Below are 16021 nucleotides of genomic sequence, written 5' to 3' on the forward strand. Positions count from 1 at the left end.
TCTCTACCGTATCATATTTAGGCGACAACTTGCTCCTTCATAACCTGATTCTGGACACCGGCATCATCAGGCAGCTGGTCGATAAAGTGTGGAAGAACAAAGACTTGAACACGTGAGTACAGTCAGCCAGCGCTGAGGGAAATGCAATTTTAGATTTGTACTGTGGAAAAGATTTAGATCATGAAGGCTTTTTCTGTCTCTTTTCTCCCTCCTGACATTTAGATATGGGTTTCTGGCTGTGTTTGCTGCAACAGATGGAGGTGTAACAAGAGTGTTTCCGAACAAGTAAGTGCACTCATCATCGAGGCTGTGAGTCTGGACTGCAGCTGCTCCGCAGTTCTGTTATGTTTTCACTTTGTTCTCTTTTAAAGTGGTAAGTTGTGAAGACTTTAAATGCTTCATAAACACATAGAATAGGTATGGCAGGCGGCTTGTACATCAGAGATTTACAGCTACGGTGTGTGTGGTCTTAAATCTCAGGGCTGCAGAAACCTGGGAGGAAGACCCTGAGCCGTTTAATGCCAGCTATTACCGCCGCAGTCTCGACAACAAGGGCTACATTTTCCGGGCGCCTTATCGTACAGGTGAATGATGCTCTTAGTCCTGGGTTGTATATCTCACACAGAGCCTCGTGATGTTGTGGCTCTTTGTTTCTAACCCCCCACCTGGCTTGTTTCTCTCTTTGTTTCCCTTCTGCAGCCAGAGATGAGCTGCTGAACCCAGAGAACGACACCATAGGGATCCTGGTCAGCACGGCGGTGGAAATCGCAATAGGAGGGAAGACCATCAAACCCGCAGGTGGGCTCAGCTCTCTAAGAGGGAGAGAAAATCCTAATAATGACACATTAAATGTCAAAGAAAGTGAAGATGAAGATAATTACACGTCTGTGTTTGTCTTTTTTGTCACTTCGTGTGGACACACGTGCTCTGCATCTATTTATTGTGCCTTTATGTGCATCTGTCTTTGAGCTTTTTGCATTTCGAATGTCCTTCATTGGATATTTTTTCCTAATTTCTCCCTCTCAGTGGTCGGAGTGAAACTGGACCTTGAAGCCTGGGTGGATAAGTTCAAGATTCTTGCCAGTAACCATACAGACAGCCGCCAAGGCTCAAACACGGTAACAAAATACATAAATATACATATGTATATATATATGTATAAAGTATTGTGGGGAGATTCATATCACAGTATGTCTCCGGCAGTATTTCTCAGATGTTTAACTGATGACTTGGGTTTTTCTCTGTGACAGTGTGGACCAAACAGAGGCTGTGAAATGGACTGCGAAGCCAACAGTGATGTAAGCATTTCTGCTCAGATTGCTAGATGTACTGTATCAAAGTGCTGTACATCTTTCCACTGTTCTTCCACTTAACAGTCCATTTCTGTGTCCGTTTGCAGGATCTTCTGTGTTATTTAATAGATGATGGTGCATTCCTAATCATGTCTAATCAGAAGGAAGACTGGAACAAGGTGAATTAAATGAACACACTTTCACACTGACTATGGTTTCTCTTTAATGCTTTCACCCATCTTGATCCATGTTTCTTATCCACCACAGGTGGGCATGTTCTTCAGTGATGTTGACCCCTATCTGATGTACGCGCTCTACAACAATTCTTTCTACAACCGCAAGGAGTCATACGACTACCAGTCAGTGTGTGAACGGATGCCCAACAGCGAGGCTGGAGCTGCACGCAGAGGAGTGTTTGTGGTAAGAACATAGACTTTAATGCAGAGGATGAGCAGACTAGAGGAAAAAGGATGGAAGGATTTTTCAGTCGATATGATGCACTCTTACTGCTTTTTTTTTGTTTTTGTTTTTTAACATTCCTCTGTGTCCGCAGCCCACAATTGCAGATTTTGTAAACCTGGCTTGGTGGACATCAGCAGCTGCATGGTAAGAGTTCTTTAGCTCTACTGAACAGTAATATTCAGTCCAAAACATGCTGTAGGACACAGTACTATAGCTGCAATGATCAATTATTTTTATTATGATAAATCTGCTGATTGTTTTCTCGATTAATACTTTTGTCTATAAATTGTCAGAAAACAGTGAAAAATGCTTGTTATAAATTCCCCAGAACCAAAGGGACGTCTTCAAACGACTTGTTTTATCTGACCAACAGTTCAAAACACAAATATATTCAGTTTAGTATCATATATGACAAAAAACTGCAAATCCTCACATTTCAGCAGCTGTAAGCAGAAAATATTTGGCATTTTTCTTCCTGAAAAATATCTGAAATGATTAACCTTTAGAGACCCACCATAGACCCATTTTTGTCTTTTTTAGTGGTGGACGGGATGTTTAGGGGGAGATAGCAGGTCAACAGTATATGCCGCATAGAAGTGGTTTACATCATCTGAAAGCTGGGAACCTGAAGATTAATTTCAGATGCAGCTCAGTACTTTTTCTAGTCATAAGTCTGTAATGAACATTGTGTTTTGGTTAGAAACTTAAGACTGAATAAGTGCTTAGAACATTATAATATGGAAATATATGACAGTCATTCCCATGTTCAACTATGTCTCATAAGTTGTTGCAGCAGTTTTTGGGTTGATACCATTTGTTACACAGATTTGGTGCAAAATTTTCCATTTTCATTTCCATTTTCAACCACTCAAGAACTGATAAAAATGGTTAAAAATCCCTCCAAAATACCACATTAAGACACCAAGACCTTGAGGAAAACCATAGAAACCTTCATGCTGTGATTTGGTATCAAAAACTTTTGACATTTGGAGATTTCTCTAAGAATTGCATTTTTGGCGATTGGATGACGAGCGCTTCTTTTCTGGAAATTGCACAGAAACCTTCCTTATTGTCAACATACAAAGGAAAGCCATTAATATCTGAATGCCCGATTTCTAGTTTGTGGTTTTAAAGTTTATAAAGTTTCATGAGGCTGTGATTATCCTAAAGGTCACAATAGGTAATTTTATACAATGAAGTCAAGTGTCAAAAAATGTCTCACTACAATGAAATGGCTACTGTGGGGACTAACATCATCACACATGAATACAATTGGGCTCATTGAATCCACAAGAGTCTCAGCTTTCCAGTCATACCTAATTTATGCAATTCCAAGACTGTTTAGGGCTCCAGTATGCGGAAATATTCAAATACAACATTTTTAGAAAGGTGAAAATAACACATTTATACTGCATGCAAAAAACTACATGGTTTTTGCCCAAAACTGCATGGGATTAGCATAATGTGAGCATGTCTGTAAAGGGGAGACTCATCGGTACCCATAGAACCCATTTTCATTCAGATATCTTGAAGGAACCCCTTTGAAAATGGCCATGCTGGTTTTTCCCTCGCCAAAATTTAGCCTAACTTTGGAGTGTTATTTAGCCCCCTTCCTGACAAGCTAGCATGACATGATTGGTACCAATGGATGCCTTAGTTTTATCTTCATTAGCTTTAAAACTGAGCACGCTACAGCCTCTGAAAGACAGTAATGTTGGTCGAGGTGGCAGAAGCCCCCACGGATCTCTGAGGGTTAATTGATTATAAAAATAGTTGCAGATTAATTTACTCATTATCAACTCATGGATTAATCAACTAATCATTTCAGCTCTACACAGTACCTTACTCACTAAGAAAATGCACTACATTGACTTTTTAATAAGCCACATGTACAAAATCTAATTCACACCTGGTGTCTTCACAGGTCTTTGTTCCAACAGTTTATATACGGACTGGCTTATCACAGTTGGTTTGTCACAGGTGGGTGCAAACAAGTGTGGGTTACATTTAATCACTGAAGGGTAGTTTGCTGGTTTACATATCTGTGTGTGAGGGTTCAAGGAATAGTTCAACATTCTGGAAAAGACTACATTTATTTACCACGTCTCATGTCTGTACATTTAACTTAGCTGGCTGGGTCTCTCAAACATACATCTATAAGCATCTCTAAAGCTCACTAATTAACACATCGTATCTTGTTTGCTCACACAAAGAGAAACATAAAAACAACCATTTCTGGTATAAGGAGTTATGGTATCAATCTTTTCATCTAACTCCTGGAAATACTGTAAAGGGAACAGTGCAGAAGTGTATTTCCCAAAATGTTGAAGTATTTCTGACCATGTAAAGTCTAGTCTTCAATCACACTTTTCTGTCATCAATCTTTGTTATCATTAGATAAGAGACTGGATGTGCTAAAACATTTGTTTATGATTATATGTAGTAGGTTGAAATAAATTGAATAAAATTCTATTTAAAAACTGTAAATGCACACTATGTCCAGATTCATAATCACATTTGTAGTATCAGATCTTATAAATCAATATAAATAACAAGTGTTACTCTAATATCTGTGTGCTCTGGTGCCGCTGCAGATGAGGTGGATGCAGATGGAATCGACTCCAAAGAGCGGAGCTGCGTAATGATCCAGACCCAGTACTACTTAAGTAATCTCAGCAGCTCCTACAACATACTGCAAGACTGTGGCAACTGCTCCAGGTCTGTACACATGAAAAAATGTGCTTACACATGTAAACACAGACACACATGTGCTCGCACATACACACCACAAAGAATCCCACTGTGACAGAAGCACAGTTAGCGAGACAGATTCATCTTTCTGTTGGAGCTAATAAACTCTGCTGACGATTAAACTGTATCAGCTTTAATGAAACGGACATATCATTGGCTAAATGAGCCTTATAAGACCGTCTCATGAATCTTGCTGATCCATTAGCAAATGAGCCTGTGATGTAAGTGAGCAGAGGGGGGTTGTTGACAGAGTTGTCTCTCTGCAGGCTGATTCACGCCAAGAGGATAAACAACACCAACTTGCTGTTTGTGGTGGCGGAGAAGATGCCGTGCAACACCTGCGAGATAGAGAAGCTGTCCCAGGAGGAGGAGGAGTGTATCCTTTTTCATATTGTACACCAGCTGGCAGAGAAGAAGACACACTCGCTAATCACTAGATTCTATCTCCTTATTACCATACCTGCGGAAACACAGACGTTTCACATTCATTTCAAGGTTATTTTTATCTCGATGGCGTGAATTATGACTAGTCATTCACATCTGTAGGACTGCATGAAGAATCAGTGTGTGGGCGGGTGATGAAACTGTGCAAAAAAACAACAAAAAAAAGAAAAGCAGAAATTCAAATTTTCCTTAATTGAGTCACTTTTCAGTTAAGGAGGATAATCCATGTGAAGAAATGGCTGTTGCACGCTATCGAAAAGGACCCTCCACCTGCTTTGACAACAACATATCTGTAAGATTTTTAGACAATATCAATACACACAGTTATTGAAATCAAAACAAACAGGGAGTGTATAGCCAGTGTGAGACCAATACCAATATCAATATTTGGAAAACAATCTGATACATGTATATCATCATTTTAAATAAATTAAATTACATATTTGTTACTTGTTTAAAGATTTATGTCTTCAATAGAGGAAACAAGCTTGAGGCTGAAAGCTGCAGACAGTGTAGGAAAGTCAGAGTATTAAGAGATGGACCAACATATAGTTGGTTTTGGTCTGTAGGACAGGTGTTGGTGGTCACCATGGGGGTAATTATTGTAGTATCTTTCCTTTTCTGGACATATTATATTGTATTTTCTGCTGTGGTCATGCAATAATTAATAAAAAAGTATCCAAATAACCCCACAAACGTTGATAAGGATCCAAATCTGCTGTGTAAAGAATTGTGACGAACACATGTATTTTGTAGTGATGCATTTTACAGGGAAAAATAAACTTGTCATTACCCTCTGGTGGAGAAACTGCATAATTGCAACACTGTCTCTAAATTACAAATATATCTAAATACAGGCTAATACAATATATCTGTGACAAACTAAAATCAGCTGGTAAAATGTGTCAGTTGGCTCTATCAATATTTTATTTGCCACAAAATCCTTATTAAATAGATTCTGATAAAAGTTACAAACTTATGTAGTAGGAATAGTAAATAGTAACTTTGAATCCTCACAATTAGTACAAACTAGATGACAGAAGTCAGAGTAATCCATATGAAACTGTTTTCCATAGACATGCAGTATTTAAAAAACACATCAGGTGAATTATATGTGTATTTACAGCAGCATTTTTCCTTTCACAGGAGAACACATCAGACTGTGGGCGAGGCCACTCCTTCCGTCCGTCCTTCTACAACTTACTGCTCATTCAGCTGCTGCTGCTTTATCCGGCCGTCAGCCCCCACGTTCAGTCTCTACTACATTAATTTAATTTTCCTCCACTTGTCCTCCCTTTAGCCCTCCCGAGCTTCTCTCCTGTCCTAAAACCCTCCGTGCCCCCCCCCCCCTCGCCCGCCCCGCCCCCCCTCCACTAATATAGTCATAGGTAATAATGGGACTTCCCATCACGGCAAGTTGGAAGCCCTGAGTGCCGCGCTATCCAGCCCGCTATCCAGCACGCTTCAGTTTGTGTCGCTTAGTGACAACTGCCGGACGTTTATGTCCTCAGCCAGTTAATCTTCATCAGCAGAAAGAGAGGGTGGTCCCAGATCACCTGGATCATCAGAGGCAACGTCAGAAAAGAGAAAAACAACCCCTTCCCGCCACCACCACTACCACCTCCGCCACCCAGAGAAGGAAAGAGGGAAAAGGACAGATCGATGTCCTCGTCACAGACCTCCCGCCACATACGAACTGGAGAGTTGAGGGTGTCTGTCTGTCAGACGGACGCTGGGACTTCTCCTCCTTCTCTCTCCTTCATCTCAGAGTCTCGCCACTCCGTCATCCGCCTCTCGCAAGAGGCTGTGGACCATCAAGCAACTTATTGCCACCATAAGAGAAAATAACCGAAAAAAAAAGACCTTGTCATGTATACAAAACGTCAAGTATAAACTGCTGAAGTGATGAGTATTCCAAACATATATTTAGTTTTTAATTTGAAACGGAAGTTGTTAGGTGTTAACTTAAAAAGACATGAATTAATTTATGCACTATATCTACTTGCCAAAATGAGATAGACTTTCATGTGGTCTTATTTTTATAGCCAAAACATGACAAGGAAATGGCTTCTGATTTAGATTTAGGATAAACCGCGAGAGGAAGAGGAGACACGCAGAAACTGAACGCTGATTCATTTTTGTGCGGCTCCTGTTTTCAAACTTAATTACAGATTAATGCTTTTAAGAGACGTCCTCTGAAGATTATTGTAATTACATGATGGTAATCGCATTTCTTGAAGTATTTCTCCTTATATTTACTATTTAAGGGCCAGCGCTATCTTGGCTTACACGCTTGTGACAGCTGTAAAATATTAATCAGTGTTCAGTTCCTGCAGATTTGGAGATCAGGAGCATTGTTGATGTCGTGTAGTATTCTCCTTTATGATCAACCGACCATTCTGACCTCTGGTTTAGACTGATGTAAAAGAAAAAAAAAAAAGAAAAGAAAAGAAAAGAAACATCCCTGTGCTCTCTGATGCGAAAGCTCACCTCTGCCAATCCTCATGAGGCTTCTCCAGGAACCTCTACTAACGTTCCTAATCACTATTTGTATTTGTGCTTTACTTCTGTTCACACGACAGACACACTAAGATCTCTGCCTCATGACCGTCTCATAGTAGTTCCAGGTGGGTTTTTGTTTTAGTCATTTTGGGCAAATCAGGGTTTGTTTGTTTTTTCTTTCCACTTATATTACCTTCAACTGATGCTGTTCAACCTTCAAACTTTTTCGCTGCTGGGGGATAGGGGCTTATCAACATTTCCAACTAAAGTGCAGAAGAGGCCACTAAATATGGTGATCACGTACAAGTAGTAGTCTGGTTGTAATCTGTCACAGTTCATCATTTGATCATTGCGATGTGTGAAAAGTCATTTAGACTCCCATGTTTAGGAGCCGCTCTGTTTCATAGTGCCTTGATGCACTTTGTTTTGGAACGCATCGGCTGTATAAGAGTAGAGCTACTGTATAGTATCTTTATAAAGCAGCCATCTTTGAAGCTCGGGACAACACAGGAGCCTGTGAGACTGAATCTGTATTAGAAGCTATAGAAGTAGCTTTACACAGAGCCGTCGCACCAACTGGCTCAAGCTTAATGTATTTGCCCTCTAGAGCCACCTGACTGCCATCATATGGAGTTACTATACCGTTCCTTTACAAAGCCATGTATAGAGCTACGATACACTATCAGTAGTATACAGCGACTTAGAGCGTTTTTAGGGCCACCTGACTGCTATAGTTCTGCCTGAATCGTATGTGCGTTTGTGTTTTGTGTGCGGATGCGTGTCGATTTGCGTTAAAAACCCTCAAAGGGAATGTCTTTTAAAATGAGTTGTGGAGTGTATGACGGATGACAGTTGTGGTAGCATAGCTGTTTTTCCTGTTCATATGTTGCAACGGGCAAAATCCAGTGTTGTGGAGAAAAAAAAGGGATTTTACTGAAACAAAAAAACAAAAAAAATCCATATTTGACCATCAGTCTGCTTATATATTAATCTGAGGGAGCGGCACAGCCCCTTCGATTCAGAAGTGTCCGAAAGAATGTGTAGTTCATCAGTGTTTTCTGTTTCAAATGCAACATAGTTAACAAAGCCTCTCTAAATGCCTTAGTGTTACACAGTACGGAGCTCTGATACTGTACGTTCCCCCACCCTCCTCATGTACACTCTTTCTCACGCACACACAAATAGATCCTCCAAAATATTCAGTCCCCCGGGTTCTCTTGGTGTTCTGCAGTAAGTATAGTGAGCTCTAATTTTGTATTTTTATGTCTTTGGAATGATAAGTTATTGATTGATGCCTGTTCGATGAAATGCTTGAAAGCGGTGGGAGATTTTTAAGTTTCAAAAGCCTCCGACCTTCGATGTTCACGCCCACCCAAACCTCACTGTATCGCTCAGGTGGGAATATTCACGCAACGATTTGAACCTTAACTACACACTCTGTACAGTTGTTGGTACTATTTGATGTGACAAACATGCTGGCACAGTAACTGCAGCGCGGCTTCGAACAAATCTGACTCACGTAAACACAAAAAAACTTGAGTGTCAGTGAAACTAATTGAAAAATTTAAAGGACCAGTATGTAGGATTTGTGGCATCTAGCGGTGAGGTTGTAGATTGTAACCAACTGAATACCCTTCCCCTCACCCCCCCCTTTCAAGCATCTAGGAAAACCTACGGTGGTCACGAAAAACGCAAAAGACCCTCTCTAGAGCCAGTGTTTGGTTTGTCCATTCTGGGCTACTGTAGAAACATGGCAGCCTCCATGGAAGGGGACTTGCTCCCTATGTAGATATAAAGGGCTCATTCTAAGGTAATGAAAACACAACAATTCTTATTCTCAAGTGATTATACACTAATGAAAACATATTTATAAATATTCCATTTCTGCCACTAGATTCACCTTAAATCCTACAAAATGGTCCTTTAAGACGTGTTTCAAATTTGGCTCTTTTCAGTGTTCAGTGCTGGATGCAGTTTTACTTTTCTGGGATTTGTTTGTCTCTGTCTTGTGCCATTGATTCTGTCTGTTTCTACTGTCTGTAAATGAACGCTACACGTGCCTGTGGAAATGTACCCCCTGCAACTTCCTCTCTTTTCCTGGCTCTGTACGCATACAGTCTCACAAGTGAATATGTAGGCCAACAAGTACGTGCACGCATACCTGCACTGAGACATTGTGCACACACAGACACACATATATATAGATATATATATATATAAGCAAACATGTGATGACATTTATTCATGCCCAGCTTTGAGATGTCAAGCACTAGGCAGAAGTAGAGCCAAGGACGTCACTTCCCAGGTGTTTTTTTTTTGTTTTTTTTTGTGAGCGGGGCGGGATGTCAGAGGCAAGCTCAGGGAGTGGGTCTCCACAGAGCAGCACAGGCCTGTCAAACAGAAAGGTCACTGAGGAATCATGTAGTGACGTCTGTGTGTGCATCCCGACGTGGTGAAAAAGTCATCTGAAAAGGGACACACGTCTGATTTATGTGATTTGACAAATTAACTTTTGCCAAAAAAACAAAAAAAAAAAAAGGAAAAAAAAGAAGAAAAAATAGAAAATTGGACCAGCTTGGGGATGAGAGGGAGGGGGTTCGCTTTTTGGACACGAACCCTAAAGTATGAGGGGAGGGGGGGGGGGGTGGGGGAGAGAAAGGGTGTTCATGAAGCCCCCTCCCGACCCTCGCTGCATCTGTGTTGGTGCGTCTCTGTGGGAAAGACACGTGTGTATGTGATTCTGTAGTCTGTAGTCTGGTGCTATGTGACCATGTTTGACCAAGTGTGTGAAAAAATAACAGCAACATTTAGAGAAAAAAAATAAAAAAGAGTAAAATCAGTTGAATTTTGAGTGAAGTAAAAAAATAAATAAATATAGGAAAACAGCACTGTTGATAAGTTTGAGATCTGAAGTCAAAATGTTTAATTTCTTTCTTTTTTTTTTTTTTTTTTTTTAATTTCTTGTGCGTGTGTGAGTGTGAATGTTTGTGTGCGTGGAAGATTTAGCTCCTTCTTTGCTGGACGTTGGTCCATGTCGCTCCATTCTTTTGTACAGATGAAGCTAAAAAAAAAAAGAAGAGGGCAAAATTTGTAAAATATTGTGTCTGTGACTCCTTGTAAAATATTTTCAAATTGTTTATTACAGAGAATCAGTTATTAAATAATGTTCATATTTTTCACTTCATTTCTGCGTGTGGTGTTTGTTTGTTTTTTTTTTTTAGCTGGAGATTCAATGAAAATATAAAATCTACAAACAATAACTCCCCTAAAATCAATAATGATACAAAATGTCACATTTGATGATATTAAAAGTTTGTGCCTCATCATTAGAAAAGTCTTGATCTGCAGTTTTCATTATGAACATTATTAAAAAGTCAAAATCAGATCATGCAGGTCATTCTTCCCTTACTCCCTCACTCTCTTCTTTCTGACCTTTCCTCCTTCCTTTCTGTCCTTCCTTCCCTCTTTCCTTCCTTCCCTTTTCCTTTCTTCCTTCTGTCCTTCATTCATTCCTTCCTTCCCTTTTCCTAACTTCCTTCCTTATTTCCTTTTTTCCTTCCTTCCTTACTTGTTTCCTCCCTTCCCTTCTTCCTTTTTTGTTCCCTCCTTCCTTTTTTCCTTCCTTCCTTCCTTCCTAATTTCCTTCCTTAATAATGATACAAAATGTTACATTTCATGGTCTTAAAAGTTTGTATTTGTGTTTGATCTGCAGTTTTCAATGTGAACACTTAAAAAGTCAAAATCAGGTCATGCAGGTCATTCCTTCCTTACTTCCTTCTTTCTCACCTTCTTTCCTTATTACCTTTCCTCCTTCATTCCTTCCTTCCCTTTTTTATTCCTTCCTTCCTACCTTCCTTCCTTATTCCCTTTCTTCCTCCTTCCCTTGTTTCCTTATTCCCTTCCTTCCTTCCTTAATAATGGTACAAAATTTTATATTTCACGGTATTAAAAGTTTGTTCCTCATCATTATAAAAGCCTTGATTTTCAGTTTTCATCAGTGTCACTATTAAAGAGTCAGAATCAGGTCGTGCAGTCGGATGTTTTCGGTCCAGATTTCTCATGAATGAATAATGTGTTTATTTGCGGCTCCTCTGAGTCATTTATGTGTGACTGTGCCACGGAGGATCTCCACGCATACACATACAGCGAGAAGCGTCACAGCGTATTCAGGAAGTCTATGAGAGCTTTGTGCCAAGTGTCCGGGTCGTCCAGGTAGCAGGGGTGACCCGCCCCTTTCATCACCACCACGCTGTGATTGGCCAGATTGCGGAGGTTGCGGAGCGACACCTCTCCGAGCTGAGCGTCCTGGTCACCGTAAACAATGAGCGCAGGGACCTGCGGGAGAGACGAAAAACACTCATGATGGAAAAACGGATCCTTGTGATGAGGTAAAAAGTTTCTGTCTCTGTTTTATAAAAGTCTGTTTGTGGTTTTTAGATTCGAACCGTAGCTAAAAGGATTTTCGAGATGTCCTACATTTTACCTCAAGTTTTTAAATTTTCAAACAGGTCTTGTAAAAAGATAAGAGAGGAGCATTTTATTTCTATGAGGCGCGACTAATTTCTGTTTAGATGTCAATAAGACATTTTTTGTCCTTCCTTTTTCCCTTCCACCCCTACTTCCTTCCTTCCATCCTTCCTTCCTCTCTTATTTTTTTCCTCCCTCACTTCCTTTCTTCCTTTTTTTCCTTGCTTCATTCCCTCCTTAGTTCATTCTTTCCTTTATTCCTTCCTTCCTTAAAACTTTCCTTCCTACCTTTAATCCTTCCGACCTTATTTCGCTGCTTCCTTCCTCCCTCCTTCCTTCTTTATTTCCTTCCTTCCTTATTCCCTTCCTTCCTTCCTCCTTTATTTCCTTCCTTCCTTCTTTTAATCCTTCATGTTTTCCTTCCTCCTCTCTCTCTCCCTTACTTCCTTAAATATGTCCTCCCTTCCTATAATCCTTCCTTCCTCTCTTATTTTTCTCCTTTTTCTTTCCCTCATCCCCTATTTCCTTCCTTCCGTCCTTTCTTCCTTTCCTTCGTAACTTCTTCTTTCCTTCCATCTTTATTTCCTTTCTTCATTATTTCCTTCCTTCCTTCCTACCTTTTTTCCTTCCTTGCCTTTGCTCTGTTTATCCAGTAAGAGCTTCATACATTCACTCGGACATGTTCACTTGTTTTTGGAGGGTCTTTACCTTTCAGTAACACACACACACATCTCCTTCATGGTTAAAGCTCCTTCACTTGGTTTGCCATCTAAGAAATTTCATTTTGAAAAAGTTGAGAGTTGGATAAAAGCCAGCAGCATCTGTGAAAGTATAAAGTCACATGATATCTTCTCCTCTCATGGTAGCATGTAAAAATCCATCAGCTCTTTGAAAAGGGAGAGAAGGATGTGCTGGAAAACGAGCTTGACATTCACGGTTGCTCAAGTTATCATTTCCAGAGGAAAAGAAGAGCACACACTGTAAAAAGTTTTTCAAGAGAGGAAACTACAAACGAATGTAAAGTGGAGGCAAATCCTCACACACACACACACTGTACCTTCACACTCTGGTATTGCTCTGTAGTGAATTTGTCGGTGCAGATGGGAGCTACAGGGATGTAGGCTCGTATCAGCGCCTGGTGCTGGAGGAGGAAGGGCAGCGAGTACATCCCACTGAGAGACGGGCTGATCACCACCACCGGGCTCAGGCTCAGCTGCTCACACACTTCCTTCAGGAACCCTGCAGGGGCCAGTTCTCCCACCGCTGCCGGGGCCTCGGCTGACTTAGACCGGCCGAGTCCTGTGGACACACAGAGAGAGGGAACAGCAGACTGATGTAGTATTACCATTACATCACAGTCACAGAGCATCTGATTTTCCTATAAATAAAAACCCAAAGATCTTCAAAAAAAAACACAAAAAATGTTCAAGTTTATTGCCAGACAAAAAAGATGTTTTACCTTAATCTCAAGTTGTGGCTGTAACTCATCTAAGTAGCCAGAAATTACAAATGTCCACGCTCCTTTTGTACAGCACATGAAAAATATTAACTTATTTTGTATGAAAATATAAAATATTGGAAAGTAACTCTGTTGTTTACCAATATAACTGATATTGGTTAACATTGTACAAACTGAGTATGGACATCCATCATTTCCAGCAACCATCTTTGTTTAAATTGAGATAAAAGAGGCAAACTTTTGAGAAACGGGTTAAATATCTAATATAGAATATTTGTTCATGCGGATGTTTAGAAGCATCTTTGAGGTTTCTGGAAATACCTTCAGAACAGCAGCAAGTGTTGTTAAACTATCAAAGATCACTGAGTATTTATCTTTTAAGAAAATCGAACATCTTAACTGGGAGTCGGGTGTATTGGTAAAACATGAGAGGCACAAACTGGGGCTAATGCCCAACAAGAGCAAACTTCTGCTTTGAAGTAGTGAAGTTTGTTCCCTTCAGACTAACCTGGCAGGTCAATGGCGACTGCACGGCAGCCGGCTTTGGCTAGAGTCTCCAGAGTGCCGATGTTGAGCCAGTTTTCTGATGAGAAACGGATGCCATGAAGGAGTAAAACTGACATCCTCACTTTCCCTGTGGTGGGTTCACTTTGTCTGTAGAACAGTGGTGCTTTGCAGCTCTCCACCTGCACGTTGCCCTCTGTCACTTTCACTGCTGACATCCTGAACAGAAAACAGTTTCATTTCAGTTCCCACAGATTTTACAAATCAGACACAAAACCAGTCACATCAACATTATTTACATTTAGAGAGTTTTACTATCTGTACAACACACAACGCCTTCTTGATCCATAGACCCTCGATTATGGGAAATAGGAAAAACGGAAATGGAGTAGGTGTTGTACATACAAAAGTAGCAGTAGTAGAACTGCAATACAGAAAAACAGAATGACAATACTAAGTGTATAAAGTACTAGAAATTAAATGATTAGTCAATCGATTAGTGCAGGTGTTCGATCATAATCCAAAGTAAGGGACAGATCTGGATTTTTGCTTGATGATGGAGCTACGTAGGTGAAAAAGTCAGGTGGTCACCAAAGTTAAAAATCCACCCAGAGGAGAAAACAAATTCATGTACAAAATTTCATGACAAACCATCGAACAGTTGTAAAGACATTTCACTCAAAACCAAAAATGACCTCATTGTGGCACAAGAGAGAAAGTCAGAGGATCACCAAAGGCAGTTCAATTCATCGTCTGGTGACCATGAATATTGTGTAAAAGTGTAAAAATGGAAAAACTGATGTTTGTTGTTTTATCATGTCATGCAGTAGCCCTGTGACAGTGGTGAAAACAGATATCAGATCCTTGACTGAGGTAAAACAGTATCAAAATGTAAAAGTACTACAAGTTCTGTATTCAAAATGTTATTTATGTAAAAGTACATAACTATTAGCAGTAAAATATACTGAAAGTATCAAAAGTTTAAAGTACTCATTATGCAGAACAAATGGCTCCTGTCTGTGTTATGATTTTATTTATATTGGATTATCAGTGATGTATTAATGTGTAAGCAACATGTTAATGTTTATACTGTTTGGTAGATTATCCTAAAGGAATATATTATATTTTATAAGCTTGTTCTGTGTTTTGTATATAACATCTTCATCTGCAAAGTAACTACAGATGTTAAATAAATGGAAAAAGTGCAATATTTCCCTCTGAGATGTGGTGGAGTAGAAGTACAATTACCTCAAAATTGTACTTAAGTACATCAGGCTACATGAATAAATGTACTTAGTTACATTACATCACTGTCTTATGACACCTACATTTTAAAAAAACTACACAACAATAGCCAACAACAAGAGACTTAAAACAAAATGTATAATCAGGTGAGAGTTTACATCAACAAACCAGCCAAGTTCATTTAAGGGATATCTGTAAGTACCTTGTTTATTTGTATGTGTTGAGCAAACAAACAAACAAACAAAAATCAATGTAACAACAGCCTTAAAAGTTGTCACAGTTTATTGAATCCGCACCTCTCTGGCACAGTTTCAACAGTTTCACAGTTAACTGCTGCACATGTACTGCACTGGATTGAACTGCACATAGATATTTACTGAACCGGATTGAACTGCACTACACCGTTTTGCACAGTGTTCCTGTTTTTGTCCACACGCCGTATGTGAATTAACTTGGATGTCGACTCTCGGTTTAAAGAGCTGTGATGCGCTGGAGTAGAGTTTGAGAGTTTGTGGGCAGCTGGCAGGTTAAACAGTCTGATCAAAGTCCAGATAAGATCATTTTATTTGTAACATCGAGCTTGCTCTCTGCACGTTTGCTCGCAAACACGGTGAGAAAATCACCCGCCTCCTCTTACCTGACAGCTGCAGTTATGAGCCGATGATTAAACCTCAGAATAAAGAAGAACAGTTTAGTTTTGTCTGAAGCTCCAGCTGTAGTTTCACTTCATGTCCCGGAAAACAGCACGAAAAAAAAAATCCTTTGGAAATTATTCTACTGACGTCTAGCGTTAGTTAAGAGAATCGCCTCCATTTAAAAAAAACAATTCAGATGCACATTTTTTTTTTTTTTTGCAGGACATTTGGTTTAAATTGTAGATACAGAGCTGTCAGAG

The 16021-nt window shown here is 39.8% G+C and overlaps 2 protein-coding genes across 11 annotated transcripts in view; one reads left to right on the plus strand and one right to left on the minus strand.

Moving 5' to 3' along the window:
- The window catches only part of cacna2d2a (calcium channel, voltage-dependent, alpha 2/delta subunit 2a), a 160245-nt gene extending 149610 nt beyond the window's left edge, over positions 1–10635 (plus strand). For all 8 annotated transcript variants that reach the window (XM_067587047.1, XM_067587048.1, XM_067587045.1 and 5 more), the window contains 14 exons: positions 22–112; positions 223–285; positions 481–584; positions 700–798; positions 1027–1118; positions 1251–1298; positions 1400–1471; positions 1560–1712; positions 1846–1898; positions 3679–3734; positions 4349–4472; positions 4772–4881; positions 5159–5241; positions 6096–10635. In XM_067587047.1, the coding sequence (XP_067443148.1) occupies positions 22–112; positions 223–285; positions 481–584; positions 700–798; positions 1027–1118; positions 1251–1298; positions 1400–1471; positions 1560–1712; positions 1846–1898; positions 3679–3734; positions 4349–4472; positions 4772–4881; positions 5159–5241; positions 6096–6218 (1271 nt within the window). In that variant the 3' untranslated portion in view covers positions 6219–10635. The remainder of the gene's footprint in view (positions 1–21; positions 113–222; positions 286–480; positions 585–699; positions 799–1026; positions 1119–1250; positions 1299–1399; positions 1472–1559; positions 1713–1845; positions 1899–3678; positions 3735–4348; positions 4473–4771; positions 4882–5158; positions 5242–6095) is intronic.
- On the minus strand, positions 10378–15900 carry abhd14b (abhydrolase domain containing 14B). Of its 3 annotated transcripts, none has more exons than XM_067587054.1 (5): positions 15764–15900; positions 13886–14100; positions 12976–13217; positions 11596–11786; positions 10378–10512 (listed from the first exon to the last, which is right to left on the minus strand). In XM_067587054.1, the coding sequence occupies exons 2-4, from the start codon at positions 14097–14099 to the stop codon at positions 11607–11609; spliced, it is 636 nt and encodes a 211-aa protein (XP_067443155.1). In that variant the 5' UTR covers position 14100; positions 15764–15900; the 3' UTR covers positions 10378–10512; positions 11596–11606. The 3 variants fall into 3 exon arrangements, 2 of the variants coding, with proteins under 2 accessions (XP_067443155.1, XP_067443154.1); XR_010928145.1 differs by lacking the exon at positions 10378–10512 and adding an exon at positions 10574–11006 and having other exon boundaries at positions 11302–11786; XM_067587053.1 differs by lacking the exon at positions 10378–10512 and having other exon boundaries at positions 10574–11786.
- Positions 15901–16021: the final 121 nt, after the last annotated feature.

The sequence above is a fragment of the Thunnus thynnus genome, chromosome 4 (genome assembly GCF_963924715.1).
Source record: "Thunnus thynnus chromosome 4, fThuThy2.1, whole genome shotgun sequence".
In the NCBI taxonomy this organism is placed as follows: Eukaryota; Metazoa; Chordata; class Actinopteri; order Scombriformes; family Scombridae; genus Thunnus; species Thunnus thynnus.

What these genes read in the sequence shown, in the direction of transcription:
- abhd14b (XM_067587054.1), bottom strand. Translation starts at nt 14,099, where the DNA reads ATGTCAGCAGTGAAAGTGACAGAGGGCAACGTGCAGGTGGAGAGCTGC. An exon ending in AGTCGCCATTGACCTGCCAG is followed by an intron (nt 13,218 to 13,885) that starts GTTAGTCTGAAG and finishes GTGTGTCCACAG; the next exon opens with GACTCGGCCGGTCTAAGTCA. An exon ending in AGCAATACCAGAGTGTGAAG is followed by an intron (nt 11,787 to 12,975) that starts GTACAGTGTGTG and finishes TCTCTCCCGCAG; the next exon opens with GTCCCTGCGCTCATTGTTTA.